The sequence below is a fragment of the Tyto alba genome, unplaced genomic scaffold, assembly GCF_018691265.1.
Source record: "Tyto alba isolate M040663 unplaced genomic scaffold, T.alba_DEE_v4.0 Super-Scaffold_20000042, whole genome shotgun sequence".
Classification (NCBI taxonomy): Eukaryota; Metazoa; Chordata; class Aves; order Strigiformes; family Tytonidae; genus Tyto; species Tyto alba.
In genome coordinates this window covers 3,116,756-3,133,399 of record NW_024881293.1, presented here as the reverse complement: position 1 = coordinate 3,133,399, position 16,644 = coordinate 3,116,756, and the positions used below count along the sequence as shown (strand labels likewise).

Genomic DNA, 16,644 nt, shown 5'->3' with positions numbered 1-16,644 from the left:
GCACAATATATTCCATGCATTTGCTGGAATAAACGGTGCATATAAGCTTCCTCAGATATGCAGTCAGCAGGGAGCTGTCTGGCTCATGATTTTACACATTCTTGCATCTAACTGAGACATTCTGATGCCAAATCCAACACTCAAACTGACTGCACTGCGTGTGCATTTTTAACACACCTTAAAAGCATCTGTGTCTGAACCGGTGAATGAATTCCATCGCAGCGCTCTGCCAGATCTCTGGCTTCAGGCATCAGGCCTTCAAGAACTTATCTGCCTGTTGGGAACGGCACCCCCAAAGTCCAACCCTGGGAAGGAGGCAACTGTACTTACCCTCTGAAATACAGCGTTCCCATCTGCCGGGGGCTCACTGCGCAACGTGAGAGCCGGATTGCCGTAAACCCAAGTCATTTCATGTTCTCGGACACAGAGAACTAGCACATAAAATCGTGCTGTCTGTCCCCTTGTGCTCAGTAAATTTCTGCTTATCACAGGGGTTCAATATTTGAAACCAAGTACAGAATCAGTACATTGTTGAGGAAAGAATTGTGGGAATAGTGGATTTTTAGTATTTTGCCAAGGTGCAAAGGAAATACAGACCATGTTTTCCTTTGTTCCTTACGATCCTGCGGTATGACTGCGTCGTCTGGATTTGTTGCTGTGAAGGCTGAACTTCTAGGTTCATTTTTAAGGTATAGTTTAGCATTTAATTGATTCTAGCACTTCTGAGTGTGCTTTACACTCTGTCCTCCCATTACGCATCTATGTGCCAAGTACTGTCTTCATTCTGCTTTTTGTGGAAATTACGTGCGTGGGATGATGGTACTTACAGAAAGCTGCAGGTTCAATTCAGTATTGAACTCGAGTGAGTGTAGCAGGTATTTTAGGTGTTGCATGTTTTATTATAGTGAAGGTAAGGCTACTCCTCCTTTAACTTATCAGACTAAGTCAATCCTTAATGTCTGAAAAGCCCTAAAGCCTCCTTAGACAAAGCACTCCCTGTATTTATGAAGCAGGCTTTTTCCAGAGCCAAGTAAATAACAGGTTTGATACTGTTTCTTCAAAATACTAGCCGCAATTGAATTGTTTCATAGGCTTATATTACCTGCCAATTTTCCTTTGTTTGAACTAAGGTGGTTTTATAATTATTTCAAGGGGATAAAAATTGTTCCCAGGCTGAAAGTCAGTATGCCAAGTTATAGCCCAGAGCAGGCTTTTATCAATAAATTTTATGCAAACCTGAAAAAGTAAGTTTACAATGGAAACACTGACAGAATGTGAGCTACACCAGCACCAGTAAGTTACTGCTCTAAATGGGCTGGAATGGTGAGGTTGTTAAACTGGAACACCTTGATGAATGTGACACGTTGATGACAGTTGCTGGAAGTTTTGGCAGCAAGAAACTTGGGTCTAAGTTGAAGAAAATGATTACTGGAGAGCGTGGGGGAGAGCCCTGTGGCCCGAGAGGTCTCTTTGGAGGGCTTCAGGCAGCTGCTGACGTGCACAGCAGGGTTTGGGGCCTTGGGGTTTTGGTGACAGGCGGGCAGGACAGCAGGGGAGGTCTCGGTGAGGAGCCTCTTCCGTTAGGTACTGGATTGAGGTGCCAGGACGGCATCTCCTTGCACAGGGAGCTGCTGTTCGTGCAGGATCTGGGGCGCCCTTGCACTCTTCCAGTTAGGGATCGAAATCTGCACGCGTGCTCACGCTGGGCCTTTGAGCAGATTTGTAGTTGCCAGTGGTGCTCTCTTACCAAGAGGACAGATCAGAAATTCCACAGGTGCACATTTTAAATGAAAAGTTGTAGTGACTACTGCATCCGTCATAGGGTTCTTCCTTCTTGCTAAATTTCCTAAAGCTGTTTTATTTTGAGTAATTATTCTGGGTGTGATACTGAAGAAAAAGAAAGATGTAAATTTGTATATGATTTTAGAAGTGCAATGTTTTGTTTTCACAGGCTGTCATCTGTTGATACACAAAGTTTGATACTTTCTGTTTGTTTTTTGTTTGTTCCTGTCAAAGCAATCTAGGTACACTTCAAGGAAATATTTTAGGTACAAAAAACACTCAAAGATGAGTAACAGTTCTCAAAAACCCTGTATATTTCTGTATCTCAGCAAGAACCACATCTACATACCTGACAGTATAAACCTGACAAGGGTGAACATGGAGTCAAGGGACAAGGATAAGTAATTCGGTTAAACAAGTGATGTCTCTTCTAGGGTTTTTTCAAACTAAAGTGGTAAATAATTACCACCAATAACACCTGAACAATGTCCTTACATCAATGGGTGAGTGATTTGTTTGATTACAAAATTTCTGGCTTAAAACTGGTCAACTGAATCGCAAGAATTCTGTGAAGTGTTCAGCAAGAGCCAACCAATTAACACTGTTAACTGTTTTTAGTGTGCATACAGTCATCTGAAATGAGATTCTCCAGTGTTCAGCTTTGCCTGAACAGTGAGGAACTGGAGTGTGCGCCTCAACCTTTTGACACCATTTCCAGTCTCTTTGTGTCTTCATTCAGCAGCACTCTTCCCTGCTGTGACTAGTAGACGTGAGGGCATTTCTGTCTTGTATTGCCTTTGTGTGCTTATTAAAAAAGAATCAGCAAATCTGTTGAGTGCATGTTTAATGTAACCCAGATGTGGGCACACCACCGTTTATTCTGCTTTACAAATCTTCAGCTTTTTGTATTTCATCAGTGTTGCTTATTATTTACAGAATGTAACTTGAGACAGTAGAACAAATTTTTACATTAAAAAAATGAAGTCGTGTGGAATGTTTTTAGCTGTTCAGACCAAACAGACCGCTTTGCCAAGAGGTGATGGATTAAATCAATGCAATTTATCCTTGCACTAGTGCCACTTGGTTGAAAAGCAGATGACCTTCTAGTCACCAAGATGAGAATTATCTTTTAGCACCAGGATGAACCTTTTAGCATGGAGGAGCAGTGGAGACAGTAAGCACTGTACTCTGAAGGTACTTCCATTTAAAAACAAAACCTAAATCACAACCAAAGTCACAACTCTGAAATTTCCAAACCTTCCAGAAATTCCTTGTGGTGTGCAGCACTTTTGCAGCACCAGTGTTTTCTCTCCAACCTGCTTCTAAGCCAGACATTAGAAACCAGTGTTCACTGATGTTCTGATTCCTACGGAACAGGTCTGATTAAAAGGCCCTGGTCATTCCTCATTTTTGCAGTAGCTTTGCTTGCAGTGCTTTAGATACCTCTTCTCACGGTGCTACAGAATATTGGAGAAAAGAACAGAGTTGAACGTTTATCTGAAAGATGGTTAATGTAAAAGGCGTCCTGTGGTGGTGTTGCTCACTCCCATATGGATGGTTATCTAACTCTCCTGACTGCATAATAGGCAAATGTCTAAGTAAAGAGTTACTGATTGGCCAATAGTTACATAAAAACTACATTGTTACTCTCCAGACATCCACTCTTTAAACTTGTCAATAGATGCTACAGGTGCTGTAGAGAGGTTTAACAGCCAATGGGGGCTTCTTGGATAAGTGAATTTTTGCCAATTTACTGCTTTTGGAAGGTAAGAAGTTGGAAGTTGGGAAGTAGGACCAAGCAGCAAGATGTGAATTACACAGGTTGGAACTCTCTAGTTTCTCTGGAACTTTGCTTCAACATTTTGCGTTTCGTGAAAGCAAACATATACTTTTGTTTACTATTTTGTAAGAATCTAATAGGTAAAACAGGCACTTGTTCACCTCTGGTGTAGGTTCAGAAAGGTAACAGTACTGTCGTGTAACTGTACCTGGTAGAGTGAGTCCTATTTATATCTACAAAATGTAAGGTGCAGGAGAGGTGACTTGCTCCAGAGTCACAGTACTTACCAGTGAAGTTCTAACACTGTGTACAGCTGTTACTCAGTGGAATCATTTTAAGTCACACACAGGTTGTGGAAGTCATCTGTTTACCTAGTGTTTAGGTTATTCTGCTTCAGAGAAATGCTCCTAATGGAAGAAATAATTCTTAAGACATTGCACATTTTGCAAATGGCAGTTTTCTTACTGACATTTTCTAGCTTGGCTGCATAACACTGTATTTAACTAATGAACGTCTAACCAGAAGCAAAATCAGCACAGCAGGACAGGTAACACAGTAAGAACATCTGTCAGCAGAGGTAAAACTGAAAATTCGACTGGTAACATTTTACTGGTGCTCTTAATGACAACATTTGTTACGGTTTCTTAAGCCCTTGCTCTGTTTCGCATTCTTCTCGTTGGAGAATTTCCACTTCTCATTTCATCCTCCCTGCTGACAAACTGACTTTTCATCTTAGCATAACCATAGTTCAGCTGAAGTCAAGTCAAGAGTTTTCTGTCTCTCCTGAAGTTTCTCTCAAAGAGGATCAGTGATGAGCACTTTCTGAGTCACTGGAATTTGTTACATGGGTCAGGGATGTAATAATCTCATTAGCAAAATCAGAATTTACCAGATAGTTATAATGTATTAAAAATATAAATTGGCTGATGTTTTTCTCTGCTGTGCTGGAATGCCAGGATCTTTGGCTTCTATACCTTGTTTGCAAAGCAGGTTGTTGATAGTGGACAGAGCAAGGCCAGCCAAAGCGCGCTGTGAGGCCCGTTACCCGACGGGGGAGCCACAAAGATGGTACTGAGGCATGAATGACATGGAAGAGATTCTGTTCCAGTAACATTTACTGCAGCCAAGAAGGGAAGGCAAAAAAAAAAAAAAAAAGTCACCATTAAAAGGCAAGGGTGTCAAAGACTCGAAGGGAAACAAATTTTAAAAGGGTGCATGGGCTTCAAGTCTGGGATGGGACTGCTGAAAGGGCAAGGTAACAAAGAAACAAGGCTCCAGAGAAAACATCTGCAGAAAACAAAGCTCAGAAGGCGAGTACTCTTGTGTGCTATTGCCAAACAGCTTAGAAAGAAAATGCGTTGTTACAGGGGATTTTTTTTCCTGTCTTTTGATCAAAAAGGAGCGAAGCAGTTCATTGTACAGGACCTTTACAAAGAATCGAGATGGGAAATAGAGAGCACTAACCAACAATGGTGCATTTGGCTTGGAAAATTAGTAACAGCAGTAGCCTGAAAGAGGTATGAAAAAGCATGCAGCAGGCCTGAGTGATGCTGCTGGGGAAGGACAGAGAATAAAGCAGGGCTCGGCAGCCTGTAACACAATTCTTCAGGGGTAGGGCGTTCCAAAAGCTTAAAGGAATTCAGAAGATTATTTTTTAACAAAATACTGCTAAGGGAGGAACCTAGCCTGCAGTTCTTTAGCACTGTGGCCAGTATCAACCTCTGATGTGCTAGGCCACACATGCGCCTTTTTTTATTATTGTAATTTCTTAATAGGCGCTCAAGAAAGGTAAAGTATGCTAAACCCTACCACAGAGACTCTGATTAACAGTGGATTTTTCTTTTGTCTTGCCTTAACTGCATGTTCCTATTTCTGAAACCCTTCAGTTTTCAAACTACTGGCACCGTCCATCAATGTGAGCTCTATCTAGGTCGATGCACTCCCATTTTCTGTAGGGAAGTGAGAAGAAACAGTCAAATTGGTAAAACTCTGTTGATACATAGATTCCAAAATGTGCAGTCAGTATGCTCAGTTCAGGTTGCTGCTACAATTAAGGGACAGTGTGCTAGATGAACAGGAAGAAGAAAACTGGAAGTCATTTGTCAGAAGTGTAAAACCATATGAACTGACACCATGTCTTCCAGATCTGCACGCATTACATTATAGAATCTACATGCTGTATTTGTGAAGACCTTGTCTTTTTAAAGGCTTTGTCACACCTGCTATTTCAAAATAAATAAAACTTTGTGTGCTGACAGGTGTAAGTGGAAGGAGAAGTGCTGCTGTTGCACTGAGTCATTTTCCTGTATCTATTTTGCACGTAGGACACAAGCAGAGAGAGTGAGGAAGCCGCGCTGCTGTAGAGGACCTCAGGGGCTCCTGCCTCGCTACTTAGAAAGTCAAGCAGAGGGACAAGAGCAGCTGTTCAAACTGACCGACAACATCCAGGATGAGTTGTAAGTACCGACCTGCGCAGTTACCTGAGGCCGTTCTCTGTGCTGTCGTCGCATCTTCACGTCTTTGGGGAAGAGGGACTAAACCTGCTTCACACACGCACACGCCCCTGCGCCTCCGTTCCGTTCGGTGTCTCTCGGTGCCGGTGCCGCACAGCGTGAGCAGCTGGTGCCTTCCCGGGGCCTGTCCAGCGGCTGTTTGCCAACAGCCCTGCGGGTGGGTGCCACAGGGCCCCCCTGCTTCACGCCCGGCCCGGTGCTGGGGACAGCACATCACGTATGGGCTGTGGAAGAATCGGAGCCTTGGTTTGCTGATTCCTGGTCCCCTTCTGTCAGAACAAAAGATGAACTCTCATTAAGCTTCTATGAACTATTAGTCCATTGAACATGCATAATACACATCCAACCCTCCACATGGGCTGGTAAGTGCATGTTTTAAGCCTGTACTCTTCTTCCTCTGTGGCATTCATCCAGGCACAACCACTGTCTCCTCCCTTATCTCTGATTTCTCACAGCCCAAAGCTCAGGGATTCTGCGACAGCAATACCTGAACCACCCCTGACCTGCACGGGCTGCACTCTGAGGTGGCTCCGGTTTAGATGCGAGAGAAGCTAACATGGACGCCTGTGGTACATGTTATTCCTAAGCTACAGCTGTTAACAGTTAATGACCAAAATAACCTGCAAAATTCATTATTTTCTTTCTCTAGAAAAGCCAGTGCTGGATAATTTGAATGGTTAATACATCTACATTGAAGCCCTGGGTACGGGTTCATAAAAGCAAGTGAAAACAGAGTATAAATGTTATTAGTGGTCAGGTTTGTGAGTATGGAAAAGCCCCCCATACGGAGTGAATGCACAGAAAGACACCGGTACCTCTGTTCTGCCCCTGCACTCGGCACTGGGGAGGCTGCACCTTTAATCCTGTGTTCAGCTCCTCGCTACGAGGAGAGTGAGGTGCTGGAGCGTGTCCAGAGAAGGGCAGCGAGGCTGGTGAGGGGTCTGGAGTACAACTCGGGAAAGACCTTACTGCTCTCTACAACTGCCTGAAAGGAGGTTGTAGCAAGGTGGGAGTTGGTCTCTTCTCCCAAGTAACAAGCGATAGGATGAGAGGAAACGGCCTCAGGTTGTGTCAGGAGAGGTTTAGATTGGCTATTAGGAAAAATCTCTTCAAAAGGTTTGTCAAGCACTGGAACGGGCTGCCCAGGGAAGGGGCTGAGTCACCATCCCTGGAGGTGCTTGAAAGATGTGTAGACACAGTGCGTAGGGACGTGGTTTAGTGGCGGGCTCGGCAGTGCTGCGTTAGTGGTTGGACTTCATGATGATCTTAAAGGTCTCTTCCGACCTAAACGATTCTGTGGCTCTACAGAAGGTGTCAGTTTGTTGAATTGGGGTCTTAAGGCATAATTCATTACTACTTAACCCAGTCTCCGCCACAGTTACCTGAACAGCTGTTTGCACTGGAGGTGTAAGATGCCGTGTTTTGCATCTGGTGTCCATCAGAGCATCTGCCCAGGCCAAGCAGTTCAGTGGCCGATGGTGAAGCGTGCAGAGGGAGGAGCCGATTCAGCAGGATGCCTTGATTTCACCGGTGCCGCCGGCCAGGCTCCGACAGCCCTGTGCCACGCTAGAATCGACCTGCAGCTGCCTGCGAGGAAGAGTTTAACCTGCCCCTTGCTCGCGGCCCCGTGACCTCACACTCTCGTGGTCCTGTTTGAATCTCATTTAAGGGTCTTTAGGCGGGTGCAGTCTGGCTCCTAGGCAGGGAGAACCGACAAAGCGCAATTTGTGACCAGAGTTGTCGGCTTTTTGCAAGTGTACCCGATAAGCAGATCAGTGGGGTTTTGTCATCAAGTCGCAGTGTTCATTCACTGTGACTTCCACCATTAGGAACATCATTCAACAAGAAAACAGTGTTTCTTGTAATGAAAAATAAGTACAAAATTATGCCTCTGACTTTTATCCTAGTATCATAATCAGAAACACATTTAAAGACCTGATTATTTGCATATTTTCCTTCACAGTTAAATCCATAAAAGGGGGTTTAATACCTTGCTCTACTGTTCTAACTAAATGTTTCCACATTTTTTTCCAGTTAGGCTCACTGTTTCACTTCTGGAAAATATTGTGTAATTACTTCCTGATGTTGTTAAAAAACCCACAAATTCTCCAGAGATCTGCTTGCTTCTACTTTGTTCTACTGGATCATGTTTCATTTAATTTTTCATTTTATTAATTTGAGATATTTTTAATAGTGTAAAAATATGGGTTAAAAAAAAAATAGTAGTATCTTGAAGTAGTAGTATCTTAAAAGGTTAAATACCCATTTTGAGAACCAGACACAGCGAAGAAAGTAACAGTTGGCAAGAAAAAATGGGTAATGATGTATGACTCAAACTGAGAACAAAACGTAGAGCCTGAACGACAAATTAGCTAATATTTCTCTGCTTCACCATTAAATCACTGTCCTCTGTTTCCATTTCTCAAAATACATACGTGACACCAGTAAAAATCATGTATGGAGAATCAGCTATATAATCTGTTGCTCTAATGGAGGAAACACAAACCTGTAGCCCAGGTACCCCACTGCTTCCACTGAACTGCATCCTAGCGTCCAGCGGGCCAGGCCTCACGGCTGTGCATCAGGACAACAGCCCTTCTGCTGGTCTGGGTGCACAAAACCTTCCCAAGTTTCTCACCTTTGCTGTGACAATTGCCAAGGACAGCGAGACAGGATTAGGGGTTTCTGATCATCACCTTGGCATGTTTCTCCCCTGCTGGAAAAGCAGCAAAGGAAGCCGATGTGCCGGCAAGTCTCCTCTGGTTCCACTTCTAGTGGAAGTCTGACCCGAGCCAGAGCTAGGATCGCTGTAAAGTACTGCACTTGCTTTTATATCTCTGTCCCAAGGAACAAGACTTTTACTCTGCAGGCTGTAATGCTGCTTTATTTTAAAATCAAGTTTTCTATGACCCTTCATAAAAAATACCACTCTCCATCCTACTTAACTTATTTCAAAGACAGAACCTTACCCCAAAGTGTTTGAACTCTGACAGAAGACCGAGGGGCCAGTGCTAGTTTCAGTAACAGTGTTAACATAAATAGGAACCTCAGATTTCAAATAGGAGGGGGTTTTTAAGTTGAAATACACATTTTTGTCTGTTGAGTTTTACTTAAAGGAACACAATTCAATTATCCCATCCCATAGTTTTATCCAAGGTTAGAGCTGGGCAAAGCTCATTACAGGCCTTGTTTTCATTAGACCGGCTGTGTTCCCCTCAGCACTGAAATGAAAATGGAAGTTGGTAATTTGAATAGGCACGCACGCCTTTCTTGAGTTTATGGAAGCAAGAGTGTTTGTCCGCTGACATGAGTAGGAGGCATCGGGCAGAGAAAAGACAAGTTCAGTGTAGAATGCAATCTTTCAGAGGACTATTAATAGAAAATTACTGGAATAATTCTTTTATACCACAAAAGGTAACCATGAGCTGACCTCTGGAAATATTTCTGGCTCTTAAAATGCCATTTATAGCTAGGGGTTTATTTGGATACAGCTCAGACTGATTTGTGCAAAGTGTTATTTCAATGATAGAGCCGACAGCAGTTTTGGGGATGGTAAGCTTTTCTGATCTACCAAAAACTCTTGGTACCACCAGTCTTCATTGATTTCAAAGACGGTCGAGTATTTTGCAGAATGTATGAGGACAACAGCAGGCACATTTGTATAAGCAATGGTTCAGAAAACAGTAATTTTGACCTTACTTGACAGCATGAGAATCTTAATTTTACAGATACGTTGTTTGACAGAGCATTATTATTCTATTTAGCACCCTTTCTTAGTTACTATTTCATATTTAACTTTGAATTTTTCAGCATTTAAAAAAAAAACACTAATGAGGCTCATTTCAGTAGGAAATCAGAACTGTGGGAGAAGCTTGTGCATGTGAAGTATCTCTTTTGCATTCCTTACTGTTATTTTTTTACACATCAACCTTTTCAGCCATCGTAATTCTCAATATTCTTAATTCACTGTTCCTACCTCTACTATTCATCACTCAGACTAATCTCTCTGGGGAAACCTGCTTGCTGCTTAACCTTTCACCCCAGTGTTAAACAGCTAATTTCTCTTTTCTAGCTACTGATCCAGGCAGCAGGTTAAACTTCTTCTTTTTTTTTTCTTTTTAAAGGAAGCCTGATAGGTTTGCAGTGTGTAGAAGGCTAATGATCTTGTCATAAACGTCTGCAGAGCTTTCCCAATCAGCAGTGGAGCTAAAGTCAGTTACAATTCAACCTCAGTATTGGGACTTGCAGTGTTCCCATGCAAGGAAATTACTCTTAAGCTTTGTTAAAGGATATTTATATGTGACCTTTTAATGTCCAAAGCTAGAAGCCCGGCCTTTAGCACTAATACTTGATTTACAGCATGATCTTTTTTAACTGGGTGAGAGGGTACTTCATCAGCGTGGGTTTTAGAGTGGTTTAAATTAAACGCAGATGAACTGTACATGTTACGCTATTAATTTTTCTGAAAGACTTCTAAAGGTCACTCGGAACAGGTGAAAACATTCGTTAGTTTACTATTTTTAGCTTCAAGTGAGTAATTTTTTTTTTTTTCTTCTTTGCAGCTTCATAGCAGTGGAGAACATAGACAGCTATTGTGTTCTCATTTCATCGAAAGCTGTTTATTTCCTGAAGAGCGGTGATTACACTGACCGCGAGGCCATCTTCCTGGAAGTCAAGTATGATGATCTCTACCACTGCCTCGTTTCAAAAGACCACGGGAACGTGTACATACAGTTGACCAAGAAAGCTGTTAATACAAGTAGTGGCGTAGCAATGCCAGGCCCGTCACAACAGAAGCCCATGGTAAGGCTCTAGCACCTACTGCCTCGTTCAGGCGGGGGGGGGGGGGGGGGGGGGGGGGGGCGGGCTGTTGCTTTTCCCCTTTATGCCTGTACCGGCCAGAAAGTGTTTGTAGTCATTACTGTTTGGTTTCTTGTGCTGCATAACAATGAAAATGGTGTGGTGGCAGCAGTGAAATAGCTGCCGCTGAAAAGGTTGAAGTGGCAATAGGACTTGCTCCCTAAACTTCTGAGAAAAGCTGAAGGCAAAATCTAAACTATTCCTGCAGGCAGAAAAGTTAAAGGAGGAAGCGCGTATTTACCCCGAGAAAGGCTTTTAACTTTACAACGCATATGTGAAACTTAAGTATTTTGCTATTTTCTCTTCTCTTCTTCTCTTATACATAAACACTTAGCAGTAAAAAAATACTAAGATTGGAAAGAGTATTTATGTCGTGCATGTAAAAGTTAATCGGAACTCTCACTTCGAAAACCCATTACTGGGTTTTTTTGCTCAGTTACAGTAGTTGCCCAGGGGGTGTTTTACAGGAAAGGTTACAAGCTCACCCCTGACCCAAGTCAGTTTACATTCCAAACAGACAAGCCAGATAAAAGGTAGGAGGGGAAGCAAAGGAAGTAACTTCAAATATCGCAAGATGTTTCTGCTCTCATCCTAAAATTCTTATCGCTCTTTACCTGTCTCTCCCTCTCTCTCCCTCCCTCCTTACCTCAGCCTCAGCACTGAGAGAGGAATCTCCACTGAAACATTCCTGTTCCTTACAGGAGACTTCAAACCTAATCCCTTGATTTAGTTAAGTAATAAAAAAATATTCTGCTTCAGACAGTAACAGTACCACACTGAGGAAAAAAAATAACATTTCTTTTTGCAGGTAAAAGTGAAATCTGAAGTTCTCGCAGTAAAGCTATCTCAAGAAATAAACTATGCAAAGAGCCTTTATTACGAACAGCAGCTTATGTTAAGACTCAGTGAAAATCAAGAACAATTAGAGCTGGACTCTTGAAACCTCCTCCTTTACTGCCACAGTGAATTGCAAGTGTCCGTCTGGGACCGACGGTATTCTCTAAATAGAGCAAGTACTACATGGGAAAGAAAAACCACGATTTTAGTATTGAGCTAAATGGAATCATTGTGCATAAGAAACAAGTGAGGTGGGCTTGCTTTGTTTGTTGGGTTTTGGTTTTTTTTTTTTTTTAAAGCGTTAGTTGTATAACAAAGATATTGCTGAAATGCATTTGTTTCTGGGAAAAGCCCTGTATTTTGCTCACATGTATATATGTAAAAGTGTTTCATGTAAATAAGAAAGTACAGACCAGGTGTTGGTATAAATAGAAGTCTGTTTACTGTGTAAAGAAATTAAAGGAGCTATACTGAGTCTTACTGCACTATCTGAAACTAGCCATTCTCTCCCTCTTTTTTTTCTTGAGAAAGCTGATTTTCACAGTGCAGAAATGTAGATAAAAGTTTAAAAAAAAAAAAAAAAGAAAATTAAGAGTTAATTGCAGCTGTTGGAGCACAGACATCCTGTAGTTTAGAGCTTTAACGCTGTGATTAGGGTGCATTGTTTGGGGTTGTTTGTTGGGTTTTTTTCTTAAATCACTAGAACAACTAAATGCACGTATACCTTATGTTCCACTGAAATTTCATCCTCGTTTTTAACAAGAGTAATTGCATTTTGTTAAATACTGCAGTGAGGACTCTCCAATTACATTTTCAAAATACTAGAAAACAAGAAGCTGATTCTGTTCTGAATACAGCACTCAAACCTTGCAAAGTCCACACCTCTGAAGGCCCCTGCTTCCAAGTTGTTTTTAAAATAGTTTGTGAGCAGCCTTGGAAATTGAAATATTTAACTTCAGTTTTTTCCTTCATTCAGATTAAGTGTATCTTGTTGGCTGGTTAGTGTGGAATTCTGCTACCACTGGAAATGCCGGGGGGCTGGGAAGGGAGGAAAATCACTGTGTCAGTTGTCTTCATGACCACTTCTTCAAAATTAAAATTTCTCAAATAATAAAAGTAATGTGCTTTTTCAAATGTTGTACATCAAATCAGTATCTGTCTCATCAACTTTAACCAAGCTGAAGATTGAGGAAGGAGTGTGCTTACATACCTTTGTTCACAAACACTGGGAAATCTCATTTGCAGGTTTGTTCCCTGGAGACAGTTCAGCTGCTGTGCTGGATGGCTGCTTGCACTGCAGCACTTAGCTGTGCAAGGGTTAAGTGGGAATACACAACTTTCCTGAAACTGCTGAGTAACCTGCATTCTAAAAGCCTTATTTTGTAAACCTCTGACTCAAAGACCCCCACTATAGCTTTACTTTCACCTTAGTTTACCTTTTAATATCCTTTCATAAATGCATACAGTAAGATTTTTAAAGTGAAGGTTAGAATTAAAACAGTCTCAACTCCTGTAAAGGGAAAAGCAGAGGATTATTGTCTAAGGTGACAACTTGGTATCAGCTGATGTGTGTATGGTCTGTGACTGGAAATCAAAATCCATAAAGGTCCATTACGCAAATGAAGCTGATTTAATGCAGTGCTTGCTTGTGTATTTCTCTGTATAATTTTGAAGTAAAGTATAGAATTCAACAAGTGTATTGGCTCAAGAGTGCTTTAACATGTTGGTCCTGTTGGACTCTGCCCTGCTTCTTTCCCCTGTAAAATTCTTTTCTAATGTAGCAAATACCTAGCTGCTAAAGATGGCAAGGAGCTGGGGGAGGAACATAAAGTAGTTCGCTGCTGTGTTGAGAATTTCCAGGAGAATGGCTTGAACACTTAAGTTTTGTAACAATTATTTAAGGAGCCGACGTGCAAACACCTGACAAGCAGTTTGACAGTACACCCACCCTCCGAGTTACCTGAGCTCACGCAGCCACAGTAGCTAATGGATCTAATTTGTGTATTTCTTTTGGACTGTGCTTCACCTGTCCTTTTGACTGCTGATACTGATTAAACAGAGCATCATTTAAGCCTTGGATAAGTGTACCCGCTGGCCTAGGTGCGTGCACGTTCCCGGGACCGTACCTGGCCGTGCTGCGCTCCTGTTCCTGCCGCTGGGCTCCTCCGAGCACGGTGGGGAAGCCGCTCGCTCGGCTGCGGGTGAGGGCAGGTTTGGGGGGGCACAGACACAGTGCTGGCCCCAGGGAAGGATGCACAGGCACAGCTGAAAGCAGCATCTTGCCTCATTTAGCATTCCAAAACAAACTGAATCAGAACTTTGTTTTTTTAAAAGCACAAATGATGTTATTTATTGCTGTGGCCCAACTATTTTTGTATAATTTCAGAACTCTTACTGTGGACTTCGTATTGCTATTGGCACTACCAACATTATTACTCAGTGAATAAATATAACTTTCAGATTCCAGGAGCCATACTCAAAAATAGTTCACAGAGGATGTGGAGAGTAAGTGTGAGTCTCCAGCTTTCCCTCACATTAAGCACTCAAGCCATAAGCAGACAAGACAACAGAATAGTTCCATCTACCACATTCTCAGATTCTGAGCCCGATGAAGAGAATATGCTTACCCCACTCCGCCTGGTTTCATTGGAGGCGGTGTGACTGCTGCAGCAATGAAAGCAGATTCAGTCTTCAAATTTCAGAAGCTGAGGAGGAAAAAACGCACTGATGAGAGACAGTAAAACAGCTTTCTTCCCCTGCCCCATCTTTAGCACACAGCCAGTACAATGCAGGGAAGATAATGCTTTTTCATGCCTCTTCGCTCAAGTCTTTATGAAAAGCTGTTCACCTTCACACTCTAATATAAAAAAGATTAAATAACTTACCAACTACTAAGGTAATATTTCAAAACCCTATAACCCATGCTGTGATAGGCTGAGGTAGAAATACTTTGTTTCAACCCATTAGCTTTAATTTTACCTATATTTTGCTGGGAACTATACAACTTGTTCTTCATCTACCCTGACCAACCTTTTCTTGCTGGAGTTGCTACCGAAGACATGTAAAATAAAGATTATTGACATAAGAGTTACTTCACTGTAATTCTGGAGAAGTGCAATAAATTGATTCCACCCACGCTCTTCATGTGCCCTTGCTTATAAAACCATTAATTATGTGCAGAAACAGAAAATGACTGTAGAGGAAGGAGATGAATAGTTCTCCAAGTCAGGCACATGCCTCCTAAGTGGCAGAACAGCCCTTGAGACTGTTCTTACATCACAGAATTCTGCTGCTTGAGGTAAAACCTGGACAAACCGCTGGAATGTTGGTTGTCACTGTAGGTCAGACCCAGACTTTACACTGCCTTTCTCTGACTGAACATTCGGATACTCTGTGGTTGAGATGGTCTCATTTTCCAAAAGTCATTTAAGAGTGGGGATTCTAGATGCTAAGTTACTTAAACTTCAAAGAAAAAGCACATCCTGTAAAATAAAATCCAGACATTTTTCTTACGCATCTGGATGACCAGCAGGGCTGATGATAAATACTTTTGTGCTACAGTAACGCCTCATGGTACGTGTCACCTACCCAAGCTAGACAATGCCAGCATTAAGTCAAACAATACACTTCCAAAAAAATGGCACTTCAGGTATTAATATAATTTTATGTGCAAATAATGCATCCTACTATTTCTAACACTTACCCAGACCCATGCGTTCTATTATACTGAGACAGACTTGTGACTGAATTAGGTGAGCAGGTTTTTAATGTGCAAGATACACAGAAGAACACAGATGGTGATGTCATTTTGTTCTAGAAGCAATTCTGGACAAGCAGAACTACAAAAGTCCTTTCTGTTCTGACCTAAATCCACAGCTGTGGCTGCAAACTTCCGTTTTGCTGCCCTGTATCTGACAAAGCAATCAAACCATGGAGAATTACTATTTTTGGAGCATATTGTTTCAAGCTCTATGATATGCTCGTAGCTAACAAGAATGCAACAAGGCCACTAAGAGACCTTTTTGCCAAGGGAACAGCATTACTGGTACATAGGCTGGTAATGCAGATATATAAACACTAAGGGAACATGTGCATAATATGGCTGCTAAAGAGGCCAACCCCACCCCACTCGCCAATACAGGTTTTTGTAACCAAATGTAATTCCTGGAGACAGACCTTAGCAGGTAACAGGATCTAGCGCAGTACAGGTGGGAGGCATAGATAAGGTGTCTGCCCACTTGCTGCCTCCAGAAGAAGAGAAATTAATCACTTTTTGAAGTCACAGAATAAACTAGAAAAAAAGTTTGGTAACTTTTAGACACTCGACTCAAACCAGGGGTGAGGTTCTACATGTACTTAGGCATCTTACTACAGTACAATCAGGCTGAAACAGAATTTTTGTTATAGTTATTACTGGATCATAAGCAATTCTGTTACATACTTAAACTTTGCCATTTATAAATAAAGTCTAGACAGCAAAACAGCAAATATAAAATTAGGTGTGCCTGAAATGAGGTAAACAGTGTGCAAGATGTGGACAACATCCTTCCCTTCCTTCTGTTCCTTACTAATTTCTAATAAATCAGCTAAATGACACTTACTATCTGAACAGCTTAAGTTGTGAATTCTGTTTACCAAAAAAGTGCAGTGCTTACATTTTTGTGGAGAGAATGTAAGTGGCTAAATGGTCCACATCTCAAAACGGAAAAATAATCATAACATTTCCCTGTGATAAGGAGGCTTTTGACTATTTGCTATCCTGTTTCCTAGACTGCATGATGATTTTCAGCATTTATCTATTTTCTCAGCAATAGAGTACTTACTTTCTAGGATCCTAGGCCAACTATCTATTTTACTAACTTATTTTTTTCT

The 16,644-nt window shown here is 41.8% G+C and overlaps 1 protein-coding gene and 1 long non-coding RNA gene across 2 annotated transcripts in view; one reads left to right on the top strand and one right to left on the bottom strand.

The window, feature by feature from the left end:
* VPS13D (vacuolar protein sorting 13 homolog D) overlaps positions 1–12,906 on the top strand; it is a 111,052-nt gene extending 98,146 nt beyond the window's left edge. Inside the window, 3 exon segments of the mRNA XM_042794934.1 lie at positions 5,887–6,018; positions 10,638–10,878; positions 11,744–12,906. Of these exon segments, the coding sequence (XP_042650868.1) occupies positions 5,887–6,018; positions 10,638–10,878; positions 11,744–11,875 (505 nt within the window). The 3' untranslated portion in view covers positions 11,876–12,906.
* Positions 2,619–6,339, bottom strand: LOC116965282. The gene is made up of 2 exons (XR_004409247.2): positions 6,031–6,339; positions 2,619–4,679 (listed from the first exon to the last, which is right to left on the bottom strand). It is a non-coding gene; the product is annotated as an uncharacterized LOC116965282 (long non-coding RNA).
* Positions 12,907–16,644: the final 3,738 nt, after the last annotated feature.